Source organism: Macaca nemestrina, chromosome 3 (assembly GCF_043159975.1).
Source record: "Macaca nemestrina isolate mMacNem1 chromosome 3, mMacNem.hap1, whole genome shotgun sequence".
NCBI lineage: Eukaryota > Metazoa > Chordata > Mammalia > Primates > Cercopithecidae > Macaca > Macaca nemestrina.
Window position 1 is genome coordinate 61,697,240 of NC_092127.1, and position 15,411 is coordinate 61,712,650.

The 15,411-nt window shown below is 40.1% G+C and overlaps 1 protein-coding gene across 6 annotated transcripts in view; it reads left to right on the top strand.

The window, feature by feature from the left end:
• The window catches only part of LOC105486098 (major facilitator superfamily domain containing 8), a 56,057-nt gene that overhangs the window by 13,027 nt on the left and 27,619 nt on the right, over window positions 1-15,411 (top strand). For all 6 annotated transcript variants that reach the window (XM_011748784.3, XM_011748782.2, XM_011748783.2 and 3 more), the window contains exons 3-5: window positions 7,401-7,444; window positions 13,235-13,475; window positions 15,063-15,176. In XM_011748784.3, the coding sequence (XP_011747086.2) occupies window positions 7,401-7,444; window positions 13,235-13,475; window positions 15,063-15,176 (399 nt within the window). The remainder of the gene's footprint in view (window positions 1-7,400; window positions 7,445-13,234; window positions 13,476-15,062; window positions 15,177-15,411) is intronic.

A 15,411-nucleotide genomic window follows, 5' to 3' on the forward strand; every position in this document is an offset into this window, starting at 1 on the left:
TGCTGGGATTACAGGCATGAGGCATCCCGCCTGGCCAGTGCAAAATTTCCTAAGTTTAAATGTACAGTCTTAATTATACTAGTGTCTTCATGTCCCAAGACAGATTGTAGGTAACAGAATCTCAATTGTGCCTCAAAGAATTAACAACAAAACAAAATTCAATCTGTTCTCTGCATTCAGGCAGAAAAGGGGAGAGCAGAGAAACCTTCCTGCATCTGCTATTTCTTGGTCGCCTTCAGCTTGAAATCATTAATATGGCAAAGCAGCATATTTTTGGAGTAGCATACTCTGATTGCCTTCAGTGTATACCACATTTTTTTTTTTTTTTTTGAGACGAAGTCTCGCTGTGTCGTCCAAGCCAGAGTGCAGTGGTATGATCTTGGCTCACTGCAACCTTCACCTCCCAGGTTCAAGCAGTTCTCTGTCTCAGCCTCCCAAGTAGCTGGGATTACAGGCACCCACCACCACGCCTAGCTAATTTTTGTATTTTTGGTAGAGACGGGGTTTCACCATCTTGGCCTGCCTTGGCCTCCCAAAGTGCTAGGATTACAGGCGTGAGCCACTGCACCCGGCCTACCACATTTCGTTTAGCCATTTATCTGTCGATGGACATTTGGGTTGCTTCCACCTCTTGGCTGTTGTGAATAGTGCTGCTCTCAATATGGGTGTGCAAATATCGCTTCAAGATCCTGCTTTCAGTCCTTTTGGGTATATATCCAGAAGTGAAATTGCTGGATCCTATAATAATTTTCTTTTTAATTTTTTTGAAAAATTGCCATACTGTTTTCCATAGCAGCCGCACCATTTTACTTACTTTCTCACCAACAGTCAGGGTTCCAATTTTTTCACATCCCCGCCAACATTAACTTTTTTTTGGATAGTAGTCATCCTAGTGGATGAGATGGTGTCTCGTTGTTTTGATTTGCATCTCCTTAATGATTAGTGATGTTGAACATGTTTTCTTGTACTTACCGTCCATTTGTATATCTTCTGTGGAGAAGTGTTTGTTCAAGACCATTGCCCATTTATTAATTGGATTTGTTGTTGTTGTTGTTGAGTTGTAGGAATTCTTTATATATTCTGGGTGTTAGCCCCTTATCCAATATATGATTTGCAGATATTTTCTCCCATTCCAGGACTCTTCTATTCAGTGTGCTAAATGTATCCTGTGATTCACAGAAATGTTAAATATTGATATAGTCCACCTTATCTGTTTTTTTCTTTTTGAGACAGAGTCTTGCTTTGTTGCCAAGCTGGAGTGCAATGGCATGATCTCGGCTCACTGCACCCTCCCCTTTTCGGGTTCAAGTGATGCTTGTGCCTCAGCCTCCCTGGTAGCTGGGACTGCAGATGTGTGCCACCACACTTGGCTAATTTTTGTATTTTTAGTAGAGACGGGGTTTTGCCATTTTTGCCAGACTGATCTCAAACTCCTGACTTCAGGTAATCCACCTGCCTTGGCCTCCCAAAGTTTTGGGATTTCAGGCATGAGCCCCACACCCGGCTGTTTTTATCTTTTGTTGCCTCTGAACCTCATCTTATTTTTATATTGTTAAAACATACAAAAAGTAAAATACAAGGATCTTAATTTGTATTGCTTGATGTATTTTAACTTATTCCACATTAGTTCTGAATATGTAGTTACTAAAAAGTAAAACTTCATGAGGAAAACTTTTCAAAATATTAAACATCTATAACCATGTTAAAAGGATGGAATGAGAATGTATAGGAATGATCAATACTGTGATAGTTTTTAAAGGACTTTTAGGAGATGAATCTTTTTCTAAGTTGAGACCCTCTAAATCTATAGGCACTAGTATTACAAGTGGTCTCTTTCCCCTGAGAGGAATTTAAGGAAGGTCATTTTACTAAATTGCTTTCCATGTATTTTCTATATATATTTCCATATATTTTCTGTTTACCCCAATCATCCTGTTTTCTCTCACTTGCCAAACTTGTGCATGATTCAATACTGGGTGAAAAGAAAAGTGAATGATAAAGGATATTTTCAACTATTCTTTTTTTTTTTTTTTTTTTATACTTTAAGTTCTAGGGGACATGTGCATAATGTGCAGGTTTGTTACATATGTGTACTTGTGCCATGTTGGTGTGCTGCACCCATCAACTCGTCAGCACCCATCAACTCGTCATTTACATCAGGTATAACTCCCAATGCAATCCCTCCCCCCTCCCCCCTCCCCATAATAGGCCCCGGTGTGTGATATTCCCCTTCCCGAGTCCAAGTGATCTCATTGTTCGGTTCCCACCTATGAGTGGGAACATGCGGTGTTTGGTTTTCTGTTCTTGAGATAGTTTGCTGAGAGTGATGGTTTCAGCTGCATCCATGTCCCTACAAAGGACACAAACTCATCCTTTTTTATGGCCGCATAGTATTCCATGGTGTATATGTGCCACATTTTCTTAATCCAGTCTGTCACTGATGGACATTTGGGTTGATTCCAAGTCTTTGCTATTGTGAATAGTGCCGCAATGAACATACATGTGCATGTGTTTTTATAGCAGCATGATTTATAATCCTTTGGGTATATACCCAGTAATGGAATGGCTGGGTCATATGGTACTTCTAGTTCTAGATCCTTGAGGAATCGCCATACTGTTTTCCATAATGGTTGAACTAGTTTACAATCCCACCAACAATATAAAAGTGTTCCTGTTTCTCCACATCCCCTCCAGCACCTGTTGTTTCCTGACTTTTTAATGATTGCCATTCTAATTGGTGTGAGATGGTATGTCATTGTGGTTTTGATTTGCATTTCTCTGATGGCCAGTGATGATGAGCATTTTTTCATGTGTCTGTTGGCTGTATGCATGCCTTCTTTTGAGAAATGTCTGTTCATATCCCTTGCCCATTTTTTGATGGGTCAACTATTCTTTATAATACAGTTTCACCTGGCATTTTGTATCAGTTAGAATGACTTGTGCAGGGCCAGGCAAGGTGGCTCACGCCTGTAATCCCAGCACTTTGCAAGGCTGAGGTGGGCAGATCACGTCAGGAGTTTGAGACCAGCCTGGCCAATGTGGTGAAACCCCATCTTTACTAAAAATACACTTGAACCCGGGAGGCAGAGGTTGCACTTAGCCAAGATCACGCCACTGCACTCCAGCCTGGGCCACAGAGTGAGATTCTCAAAAAAAAAAAAAAAAAAAAAGCCTTATGCAAATATCAGAAAAAGTGCTGAATCAGTTGGCTTATACGGTAATGTAATTTATTATTATTGTTATTATTTTTAAGCTGGAGTAGAGTGGCACGATCTTGGTTCACTGCCTTCCAAGTAGCTGGGATTACAGACATGCACCTCCATGCCCAGCTAATTTTTGTATTTTTGGTAGAGACGTGGTTTCGCCATGTTGGACAGGCTGATCTTGAACTCCTGACTTCAAGTGATCCACCCACCTCGGCCTCCCAAAGTGCTGGGATTACAAGCATGAGCCACTGCACCCAGCCTAATTTATTATGTCTTACAAGATATCCACAGTAGAACAATTCCAGACGAGATTCAGTGGGGCTGTGGTTCCGCTTTTCAATAAATTTTTGGGGTTTATACTTTTCTACATATTGGCTTCATTCTTAGGCTATAGCAAGACTGTTGCAGGAGTTGCAAGTGTCATATCCATTCTTGGCCTTTTTTACAGCCTCCTCAGACATGATGAATCCTTTCCCAGAAGTCCCCAGGTAGATCATAGGTTCCCAAATAAACCTCCCCTCACTTCTCACTTGTCAGAACTATATTACCTGTAAATTTCTTTTCTTTTTTTTTTTTTTGAGACAGTTTCACTCTTGTTGCCCAGGCTGGAGTGTAGTGGTGCTATCTCGGCTCACCACAACCTCCGCCTCCTGGGTTCAAGCGATTCTCCTGCCTCAGCCTCTCAAATAGCTGGGATTATAGGCATGCGCTACCACACCCAGCTAATTTTGTATTTTTAGTAGAGACGGGGTTTCTCCATGTTGGTCAGACTGTCTCAAACTCTCGACCTCAGGTGATCCACCTGCCAGCCTCCCAAAGTGCTAGGATTACAGGTGTGACCTGTAAATTTCTAAACCAACATCAACTAAGATAATGGCATTACTCCAATTGAATTTTTTAGACTAATCAGAATGTACCCTCTGGAATCGAACATGGAGAGAGTTTCTCTTAGACCATGAGGCTTTGTTGAGGAAGTATGGATACCTGAATAGAACTGGGATTCCATCAAGAAGGTGGAAGGGGCCAGTTGATACTGTTTTGGTAGCAATGCCTGCAATTGATTTATTTTTCCATTTTAAACACTTCTAGTTTTGAGTACTCAATTACCTAAAATTATAAGAAACAATTTCAAATTCATCAGCAAAATAAGAAAATTATTTTAACTTTAGATGTTTTTTTTTTTCCAGGTAGAGTCTCACTCTGTCTTCCAGGCTGAAGTGCAGTAGCACGATCTCAACTCATCACAACCTCTGCCTCCCGGGTTCAAGCGATTCTCCTGCTTCAGCTTCCTGAATAGCTGGGACTACAGGCGCCCGCCACCATGCCCAGCTAGTTTTTATATTTTTAGTAGAGATGAGGTTTCACCATGTTGCAATTGCTGGTCTTGAACTCCTGACCTCAAGTGATCCGCCTGCCGCGGTCTCCCAAAGTGCTTGGATTACAGGCACTTAAAGTTGACCCGGTCAACTTTAGATTTTAACTTGCATGTTAAACATTTTGTTTACAAATTTCTGTATTCCAAAATTGTAGCCTTGATTCAAAAGATTAATTGGTGCTTTTAATCCTTTACTGATCTAAGTAACTGTGTCAATTCAAAATACTTAAAAATGAAGCTAATAATTATTTATTTATATATATTTTTAAGACGGAGTCTTGCTGTGTCACCCAGGCTGGAGTGCAGTAGTGCAATCTCGGCTCACTATAAGCTCTACCTCCTGGGTTCACACCATTCTCCTGCCTCAACCTCCCCAGTAGCTGGGATTACGGTGCATGCCGCTACGCCAGGCTAATTTTTTGTATTTTTAGTAGAGATGGGGTTTCACCGTGTTAGCCAGGATGGTCTCGATCTCCTGACGTCGGGATCCACCCGCCTAGGCCTCCCAGAGTGCTGGGATTACAGTCGTGAGCTACCGTGCCCGGCCTGAAATGAAGCTAATAATTAAATTATGTTTTAAAATGGGGTTTATATAAGGAACATACATGTACACCATGGATGAATCTTGAAAATATAATGCTAAGGCCAGGCGCGGTGGCTCACGCCTGTAATCCCAGCATTTTGGGAGGCCGAGGCGGGCGGATTGCGAGGTCAGGAGATTGAGACTATCCTGGCCAACATGGTGAAACCCCATCTCTACTGAAAATACAGAAAATTAGCTGGGTATGGTGGCACGTGCGTGTAATCCCACCTATTCGGGAGGCTGAGGTGGAAGAATCGTTTGAACCCAGGAGGCAGAGATTGCAGTGAGCCGAGATTGTGCCACTGCACTCCAGCCTGGTGACATAGCGAGAGTCTGTCTCAAAAAAAAAAAAAAAAAGATAATAGTAAGTGAAAGAAGACAAGACAAAAGTCCATGTATTATATTATTCTATTTGTATGAAAATACAGATAAAAATCTATAGAGTACAAACAAAGTGCATTAGTGGTTGTTTACAGCTGACTGGAGAGGGGATGAAACAGGGTGATAGCTGAAGGGTATAGAGTTTCTTTTTGAGGTGACAAATATGTTCTAAAATTGACAGTGATGGCTGGGCGCAGTGGCTAATGCCTGTAATCCCAACACTTTGGGAGGCAAGGCAGGCAGATCACCTGAGGTCAGGAGTTCGAGACGAGCCTGGTCAACATGGTGAACCTCATCTCTACTAAAGTACAAAAATTAGCCTGGTGTGGTGGCAGAAGCCTGTAATCCCAGCTACTCAGGAGGCTGAGGCAGGAGAATCGCTTGAATCCAGGAGTCAGAGGTTGCAGTGAGCCGAGTTCAGGCCACTGCACTCCAGCCTAGGCTACAAGAAACTCTGTCTCAAAAAATGAATTAAATTAAATTAAATTGACTGTAATGATGGTTGCACATATCTGTGATTATATTAAAACCCATTGAATTGTATACTTTAAATGCATGAATTGTATGATATGTGAATTATATCTCAACAGCTATTTTTTAAATTTATTTTTTTCTTTTTTTTTTCCTTTTTTTTGAGACAGAGTCTCACTTTCACCCAGGCTGGAGTGCAGTGGTGCAATCTTGGCTCACTACAACCTCTGCCTCCATATTCAAGAAATTCTCCTGCCTCAGCCTCCCAGGTAGCTGGGATTACAGGCATGTGCTACCATGCCCAACTAATTTTTGTATTTTTTTTGTAGAGATGGGGTTTCTCCATGCTGGCCAGGCTGGTCTCTAAACTCCTGGCCTCAAGTGATTCACCCACCTCGGTCTTCCAAAGTTCTGGGATTACAGGTGTGAGCCACTGTGCCAAGCCTTAATAGAGCCATTTTGAAGAACAGGCTTTGTAGAATTTCTTAATAGATTTGCCTAACATTTATTTGTTTTTCATTTTTCATTTTTTTTTTTTTTTTTGAGATGGAGTCTTGCTCTGTCACCCATGCTAGAGTGCAGTGGTGCGATGTTGGCTCACTGCAACCTACTCCGCCTCCTGGGTTCAAGCAATTCTTCTACCTCAGCCTCCTAAGTAGCTGGGATTACAGGCATGTGCCACCATGCCCGGCTAATTTTTATATTTTTAGTAGAGACAGGGTTTCACCATGTTGGCCAGGCTGGTCTCAAACTCCTGACCTTAGGTAATCTGCCTGCCTCAGCCTCCCAAAGTGCTGGGATTACAGGCATGAGTCACTGCTGGCTGCATTTGCCTAACATTTAAAATTGACAAATAGTGTTGGAGTTAATTATAGTTTTCATGCAGTAAAGACTAGCAGAAATAGTGAATTTTCTTTTAAGGTATGGTCATCTTGAAGTATTCTGGTTTTCTACAGCCCCCCTGTAGATGATCATTTTCCTTATTCCTGCTCTTCTCTTCAGTCAATTATCTCCTCCAAACAACACAGGATAGAAGCCTAGCACTTCCTGTCTAACAAAATAACCTTTCCTCCATTCATTTCTGCTATAAAAACAAAGTTTTTGGTTATTTCCATTTACAGTAAAAGCACACAAATATGGAGAAATAGATCCTCTGCTTTTTTGTATTCATTATTAATTATGATGAGGGACTGTAATTGTATGTTCTTTTAGTATTTATTTTCCTTCTGATAATTAAAATCTCATTGCCTGATAAATTATGCATTTGTATGCATAAATTTTAGGTTCAGAATATTTTACAATCCATGCCACAGTTCAGAAAATTGTATCTGTAATAATGATTAAATTATTATAAGTATAAGTAACCTAGTTTGCTTCTTCACAGGGTTTTCTATAGTGATACTGTCCATATGGCCATATCTCCAAAAGGTTTGTACATTTCAATCTATTTTTCCCTTATAGCTACAGTAGTAGTAACTCTTACATAGTTAAGCATTTTCTAAAGAGTCTCTTTGGTATTCTATGATTTAATCTTTACAAGAATAATGAGATAATAGTTCCTTAAAAGAGGCTTATAAGTAAGGTGACCATATGCTTTATTGTGCAAGCCAGAACACTTTTGAAGTGAAGAGAGTGCTATACAAGGAAAAATAGGATCATACCCAGATAGTCCCAGGCAAATGTACATGTATGGTCACCTACTCAGAAGCCACGTTCACATTCCATCATTACCTCTTCCCTAATAAAAAGGAAACTAGTAATAGTCTGAATTCCCAAAGTGTGTAAATGATATGTTTGTGGAATAATTTAATGCTTTTCCCATAAAATTAATTTGGGCTATCAGGTAACATTGTAAAGACTGGAACATACGTATTTTTTGATGCTGTTATTACTAGAAGGGGAAGAGGGGGTGACATGAAGATGTAAGTTTGTTAGGTAGCTTGACATCAGTTGATCATCAAGTCCTGTCAGTTCTATCTTAAATCTCCAGGAAGGAACTTAACTAAAAATCAGTATATAAGTTGGTTACATAATTCATCTATAACAATGTTTAAGTAAAGGTTCTTAAAGAGTTCCTCTGTATTCCCTAACCTACTCCTTAACCTGCTATTATCTGATTAACTTTTCTGCTGTCCTGAACTCCTCTTGTAAGTTTTCCAGTTACTTAATTGTTGATCATGAAATACTTTTCAGTCCTTACTTTAGGTGACACCTGGATAGGATTTGACATTGTTGTCTTCTCCTTACTTCCTGAAGCTACCTGTATTAGTCTGTTTTCTGTTGCTTGTAACAGAATACCCTAAACTAGATAATTTATTTAAAAAAATGAATTTATTTCTTACCATTACGGAGGCTGAGAAGTCCAAGGCTGAGAGACCACATCTGGTGAGGGCCTTCTTGCTAGTGGGGACTCTCTGAAGAGTCCCAAGGCATTGTAAGGCATCATGTGATGAAGGGGCTGAGCATGCTAGCCCAGGTCTCTTTTCCTTCTCTTATGAAGCCGCCAGTTCCACTCCATGATAACCCATTAATACATGAGTGGATTAGGTACATTAGGTAGTTAGTTGGGTATCAACAGGGCACAGCCCTCATGATCCAATTGTTAGTTGGCAGATCTGTATCTGTACGGGTCTGCAGCAACCTCAGTTCTTGCCTCCTGAGAAGAAATAATTCAAGTAAAGGACATAAGGCAGAAGGAGAACCTGAGGCAAGTTGTAGAGCAGGAGTGAAAATTTATTAAAAAGCTTTAGAGCAAGAATGAAAGGAAGGAAAAGAAGGAAAGTGCAATTGGAAGAAGGCCAGGTGGGCAACTTGAAAGACAAGTGCGCGGTTTGACCTTTAGACTTGGGATTTTATACACTGGCATACTTTTGGGGCCTTGCATTACTTCTCCCCACTCACCCCACACCTGAGATCATATTGGGAAGCTGCTAATCACCAGGTGTTTTCTATGTATTAGGAGGCTGCCTTTTCCTAGCCCTGGCTGTGACCAATATTACTTTAGAGAGTTAACAGCCACCTGACCACCACCTAATGGTCTCCAGACACTCCCTATGTGTGGGGCAGGGGAGACCTTTCCTGCCCTGTTGATACCCAACTAACTACCTAATGTAACACAATTACCTCTTAAAGGTCCTACCTTTCAATATTTTAATAATATTAATTTAAATATTAATTTCCAAAACATGAAATTTGGAGGACACATTAAAACCATAGCACCACCTCTTAGCTTCTATGACATTTCTCTATCCTGGCTTTCCCCTTAACTCTAACGACTTATTCTTAAATTCTTTTGTGTATTCTTCCTTATCAGTTTGTCCCTTGTTGGTTTTCCTAAGAGGTTGGAGAGTGTGTGTGTGTGTGTGTGTGTGTGTGTTCGCACATGCATGTGTGTGTTTTATACTAGATTCTGAACTTTGTCCCATATTAGATGTATAGCCATCAACTTATTAGATAGATCCATGGTACTTGGATGAGCCCAGGCTCCTTAGGTCTTTACACATTTTTACCGGAATGCTTTTCCTCTCTCCATCTTTCTTTTGCTCTCCCCTTTCTCCTTCCTCACTGTCTTTTATTCACTCTTCAAGGTTTTGCTCCAGTGTCACTTCCTCTGGAAAGCCTTCTCTTTTTTTTTTTTTTTTTTTTTTTGCGATGGAGTCTTGCTCTGTTGCCCAGGCTGGCATGCAGTGGCATGATCTTGGCATACTGCAATCTCTGCCTTGAGGGTTCAAGCGATTCTCCTGCCTCAGTCTCCCAAGTAGCTGGGACTACAGATGCCAGCTACCACACCCAGCTAATTTTTGTATTTTTAGTAGAGATGGGGTTTCACCATGTTGGCCAGGCTTATCTCTACCTTTCCTCAGGTGGTCCACCCACCTCAGCCTCCCAGAGTGCCAGGATTTCCACCTTCCGGGTTCAGGTGATTCTCATGCCTCAGCCTCCCAAGTAGCTGGGATTACAGGCACCTGCAACCATGCCTGGCTAATTTTTGTATTTTTAGTAGAGATGGGGTTTCTGCATGTTGGCCAGGCTAATCGCGAACGCCAGACCTCAGGTGATCCTGCCTCAGTCTCCCAATTGCTGGGATTACAGATGTGAGCCACTGCACCTGGCCTGGAAAGCCTTCTCTGACTGTCCCTCACAACAGTTTGGATCAGAAGGTTTTCCTGTATACTCCTGTTTCCCTTTATCATTAGCCCTTAATGTGGAGTGTCCTAACACTGTATTTACAGAGAGTTTACTTAACTCCCCTACTAGATTGTCTAGATTGTTAGGATTGTTTTGTTTTTATGAATTTCTTTTTTGTTTTTGTTTTTTGTAAATGGAGTTTCCCTCTGTTACCCAGGCTCGAGTTCAGTGACGCAATCTTGGCTTACTGCAGCCTCCACCTCCAAGGTTCAAGTAATTCGCTTGCCTTAGCCTCCCAAGTAACTGGGATTACAGTCGTGCACCACCAACACCCAGCTAATTTTTGTATTTTTAGTAGAGATAGGGTTTCACTATGTTGACCAGGCTGGTCTCAAACTCCTGACCTTGGGTGACCCACCACTTCAGCCTCTCAAAGTGCTGGCATTACAAGTGTGAGCCACCATGCCCGGCCCAGTTTTACGAATTTCTACTTTTTGAAAATGGTCTCCTAAAATATATTTTTAAAGGAATATAAGAAAAAAAGAAATACAAATTTTACTGATTTAGTGCCATATTTTCATTGTTATTTTGAAAATTATATTACATGAAATTATTACCCATTACACTAAAAATTCTTTCCATACTGATAGTCATTGGAATTGGCACAATTCTGGAGCAATGTCTTCTCTACTAAAAAGATATTTTCATGTATCAAAATTCTTAATTTCTTGGCATTTAGTCTTTTTAGTCAAAATTCTCAAAAGAAGGATATTAGTAGTGATTAGGTCTAGTCAGCATACTATGTTGAGTTTTGAAAAGTACTCTCTTTTCTCCAGATATTTTGAAAACTCTTTGAAGAGTTTTGCTATCAGGCCTAGTGCTGTGGCTTATGTGCCTGTAATCCCAGTGCTTTGGGAAGCCAAGTTGGGAGGATTGCCTGAGCCCAGGAGTTCAAGACCAGCCTGGGTAACAATATAAGACCTTGTCTCTACAAAAAAATTTTAAAAGTTAGCTGGGTATGGTGGTGCTACTCCCTGTAGTCCCAGCTGCTTGGGAGCTTGAGGATTTCTTGAGCAAAGGAGTTTGAGGTTACAGTGAGCCAAGATTATGCCACTGTATTCTGGCCTGGGTGACAGAGCCAGACCCTGTCTCAAAAAAAAGAAAAAAAAAAGTTTTGCTTTCAAATCACTACACATTTAACATTAAAATTGAGTTTTCATTATTTTTTTGAAAATTAATTTAAAATTTTATATGACATGAAATTATTATTTTCTATTTTCAGAGATGACAAATGAAACTAAAGGTAGTACAGGGAGAAAATGAAAACCAGAGTACCTAAACTGAAAGATATTTTAACAGCTAGAACTTTAAATATTATGTATCATTATACTTTTGCATATTATTTCTTATGTCCCATAAAGGAAAACGCACCTAAATATTTTCAGTTTAAATATCTTTAGGGAATTGCCAGGCATGGTGGCTCACACCCAAAATCCCAGAACTTTGGGAGGCCAAGGCAGGCGGCTCACCTGAGGTTAGGAGTTTGAGACCAGCCTGGCCAATATGTTAAAACCGCGTCGCTACTAAAAAAATACAAATATTAGCTGGGCCTATGTGGTGGCACATGCCTGTAATCTCAGCTACTTGGGAGGCTGAGGCAGGAGAATCGCTTGAACCCGGGAGGTAGAGGTTGTAGTGACCTGAGATCGCGCCATTGCCCTCCAGCCTAGGCAACAAGAGCAAAACTCCATCTCAAAAGTAAATAAATAAAAATAAATAAATAAATAAATATCTTTAGGGAACAAAAGGCCGTAGTTTTCCTTATTAAATTGTTCTACCACATATCTATGTTCATTTAAATTTATTTCCTAAAATTTAATAAAAGCCATTAAATAGAAAGATTAGAGATAGAATCTTCCTATTTTGCCCAGACTGGAGTGCAGTGGCTTTTCACAGGTACAATCATAGTGCATTACACCCTCCAACTCCTGGGCTCAAGGGATCCTTCTGTTCTAGACTGCTGAGTAGCTGAGATTACAGGCATGTGCCACTTCACCTGGCTTAGCCTACCATATATGAAAAAAATTAATCTGGCTGGGTGTGGTGGCTCATGCCACTAATCCCAATATTTTGGGAGGCCAGGGTGGGAGAATTGCTCCCTCCCGAGGCAGGAGGATTGCTTTTCGAGTTGGAGGCAGGAAGTTCAAGACCAGCCTAGGCAACACAGGGAGACCCTGTCTCTACAAAAATAAAAAAATTAGCTGGGCATGGTGGTGCATGCCTGTAGTCCTAGCTACTCAAGACGCTGAGGCAGGAGGATCACTTGGACCTCAAAGGTCGAGGCTGCACTGAGCCGTGATCGCATCACTGCGCTGCAGCCTGGGTGACAGAGTGAGACCTTGTCTCAAATAAATAAATAAAAATAAACAATAGTGTCTTTTCTATGCTAACATTTTCTGTTTTTCTGAAAGTATTTTGTTTTCTGAGTTGTAGTCATTTGGTTCTCCCCTCATGTTCATCATGATATGTAAACCCTTTTAAAGTGGTAGAATACTGAGTTGCCTATGTAGAAAGGAAGAATTTATAACAGGTTTATTGAGAGAATTGTCTATCATCTTTTGTGTTTTTATTATCTTCTTTATACATTTGATTCTTGTGCCTAGTTTGTTTTTTAAAAAAAGATATACGGTGCTAATGGCTGTTTAACGTATAGGGTAGCATAAGTCTAAAGATTTCTACTTACAAGAATTAAAGAATACCTTGTATTATTTTTCATGATGTTATTGCTATATGTATACATAGTGTGTGTGATTATCTTCTTACCAAGGTTTATATGAACCAAAAATTTCCATGGTCATTCTTAAAAATGAGCCTCCCAAGCATTTTTCCCTTGTGCACAGTCTGTTGTTAGCACTTTAATTGTATTGTCAGAAGTTTGAATCCTTTACTGTAAGTAATAGTGTTATAAAACTTATACGTTAGAATTGTTTTTATTTTTTTAATAGAAAATTTTACATGGTATGACAAATGTATTTAGATTTTAAACTTTTCTTGGATAACAATTCTTAAAGCACATACTTTTGTCTGCAGATTGATCAGACAGCTGATACAAGATTTTTGGGCTGGGTTATTGCTTCATATAGTCTTGGCCAAATGGTAGCTTCACCTATATTTGGTTTATGGTCTAATTATAGACCAAGAAAAGAGCCTCTTGTCGTCTCGATCTTCATTTCCGTGGCAGCCAACTGCCTCTATGCATATGTCCACATCCCAGCCTCTCATAATAAATACTACATGCTGGTTGCTCGTGGATTGCTGGGAATTGGAGCAGGTAAGTTTGTATGTGGATTGTGTCAAATTCACATTCATTCTGACATTTATGGCTCACTTTCACCTGGTCTCATCCCCTTTTAAACTCATATTTCACAGTTCAACGTACATGTCTCTCATTGTGAACAAATATTTTTTCTATCATTTTGCCTTTGCTCATGATGTTCTCATTACCTATAGTTCTCTTCTGTTGCCATCATTCTTCATTCTTCAAGATTCAGTTCAAACCAGGCGTGGTGGCATGTGCCTATAATACCAGCTACTCAGGAGACTGAGGTAGTAGAATCTCTCTTGAGCCTAGGAGTTCAAGGTCAGCCTGGGTAACATAGGGAGACCTCCATCTTAAAAAAAAAAAAACAGAAAAACCCAAAACAAAAATAGATCCAATTCAAGCTCCACATTTTCCACAAAGCCCTCTTGGGCTACCCTGCCCCTTCAGAGAATTTTTTCTTCTCTGACATGTCTCTGGCACTTGCTTACAGTATTGTACTGTTTTTATGCTTTCTCACTAACAAGATAGTAAACTTTTTGTTTTGGAGTCTCACTCTGTCGCCCAGACTGGACTGCAGTGGCGCGATCTCGGCTCACTGTAACCTCTACCTGCCTGGGTTCAAGCAATTCTTCTGCCTCAGCCTCCCGAGTAGCTGAGATTACAGGCACCTGCCACTGTGCCTGACTAATTTTTGTACTTTTAGTAGAGATGGGGTTTCACCATCTTGGCCAGGCTGGTCTTGAACTACTGACCTCGTGATCCACCTGCCTCGGCCTCCCAAAGTGCTGGGATTACAGGCATGAGCCACCACTCTTAGCCTAAACTTTTTGCAATTAGAAAGAATTTATGGTACTTTAAAAATATCCTATGCCCCCTAACAGAATCTCTTGAATGTAATGTACTCAATGAAAATTTTCAGTAAAATTGTTAGTGCATTTTTTTCTGTTTCTTATTTACATGTTTATGCATACAGAGTTTGTAATACTTTTTAAAATAGTGGTAGTAATCAGTGGTGTGCCATTCACTCAGTGCTTTCTTAGTATTAAGTTTGATATTTTTTTTTTTTTTTTTTTGCGATGAAGTCTCACTTTGTTGCCCAGGCTGGAGTGCAGTGGTGCGATCTTGGCTCATTGCAACCTCATCCTTCTGGGTTCAAGCAATTCTTCTGCCTCAGCCTCCTGAGTAGTTGGGACTACAGGTGGATAATCTTTGAATTTTTAGTGGAGACGGGGTTTCACCATGTTGGCCGGGCTGGTCTTGAACTCCTGACCTCAAAATGATCCACCCACGTTGACCTCTGAAAGTGCTGGGATTACGGATGTGAGCCACTGTTGCCCAGCTTGATTTACTTATGATACCATTTCTTCACTCATTGATATCTTTAACTGTTTTCATATTACCAAAACTAGTATGGTCCGTTAATTGATGCATTTGCTTAATAAAAATACCTTACATGCTTTGTATGATCATAAAGAGGAAGCAGTGATTATACTGTTGACGAAGATTTCTTCTTCTGTATAAAGTCAAATTTGATTGAATTTTATAAACTGAATGATAACTTACTTTTACTTTGGATTATTGTGCCTTGTTTTTAAGGAAACGTAGCAGTTGTTCGATCATATACTGCTGGTGCTACTTCCCTTCAAGAAAGAACAAGTTCCATGGCAAATATAAGCATGTGTCAAGCATTAGGTTTTATTCTAGGTCCAGGTAGGTGTTCTTCACTTGTCATTACTTGAATTTGAATTGGGAAAACTTTTGAGGCTTAAATATTCAATGTAACCCAAGTATAAAAACTCATAGCTGAAGGGAAAGGGAGGAAAGCTAATTTTTTTTATCCAGCAATGAGGCTATAGTCATTTTATCTTGATGCCAATCCACTAAATTAAGTGCTATTAGTCCCCTTTTATAGTTGAGAGTGCCAATGCATAGAGAATCTAAGTAA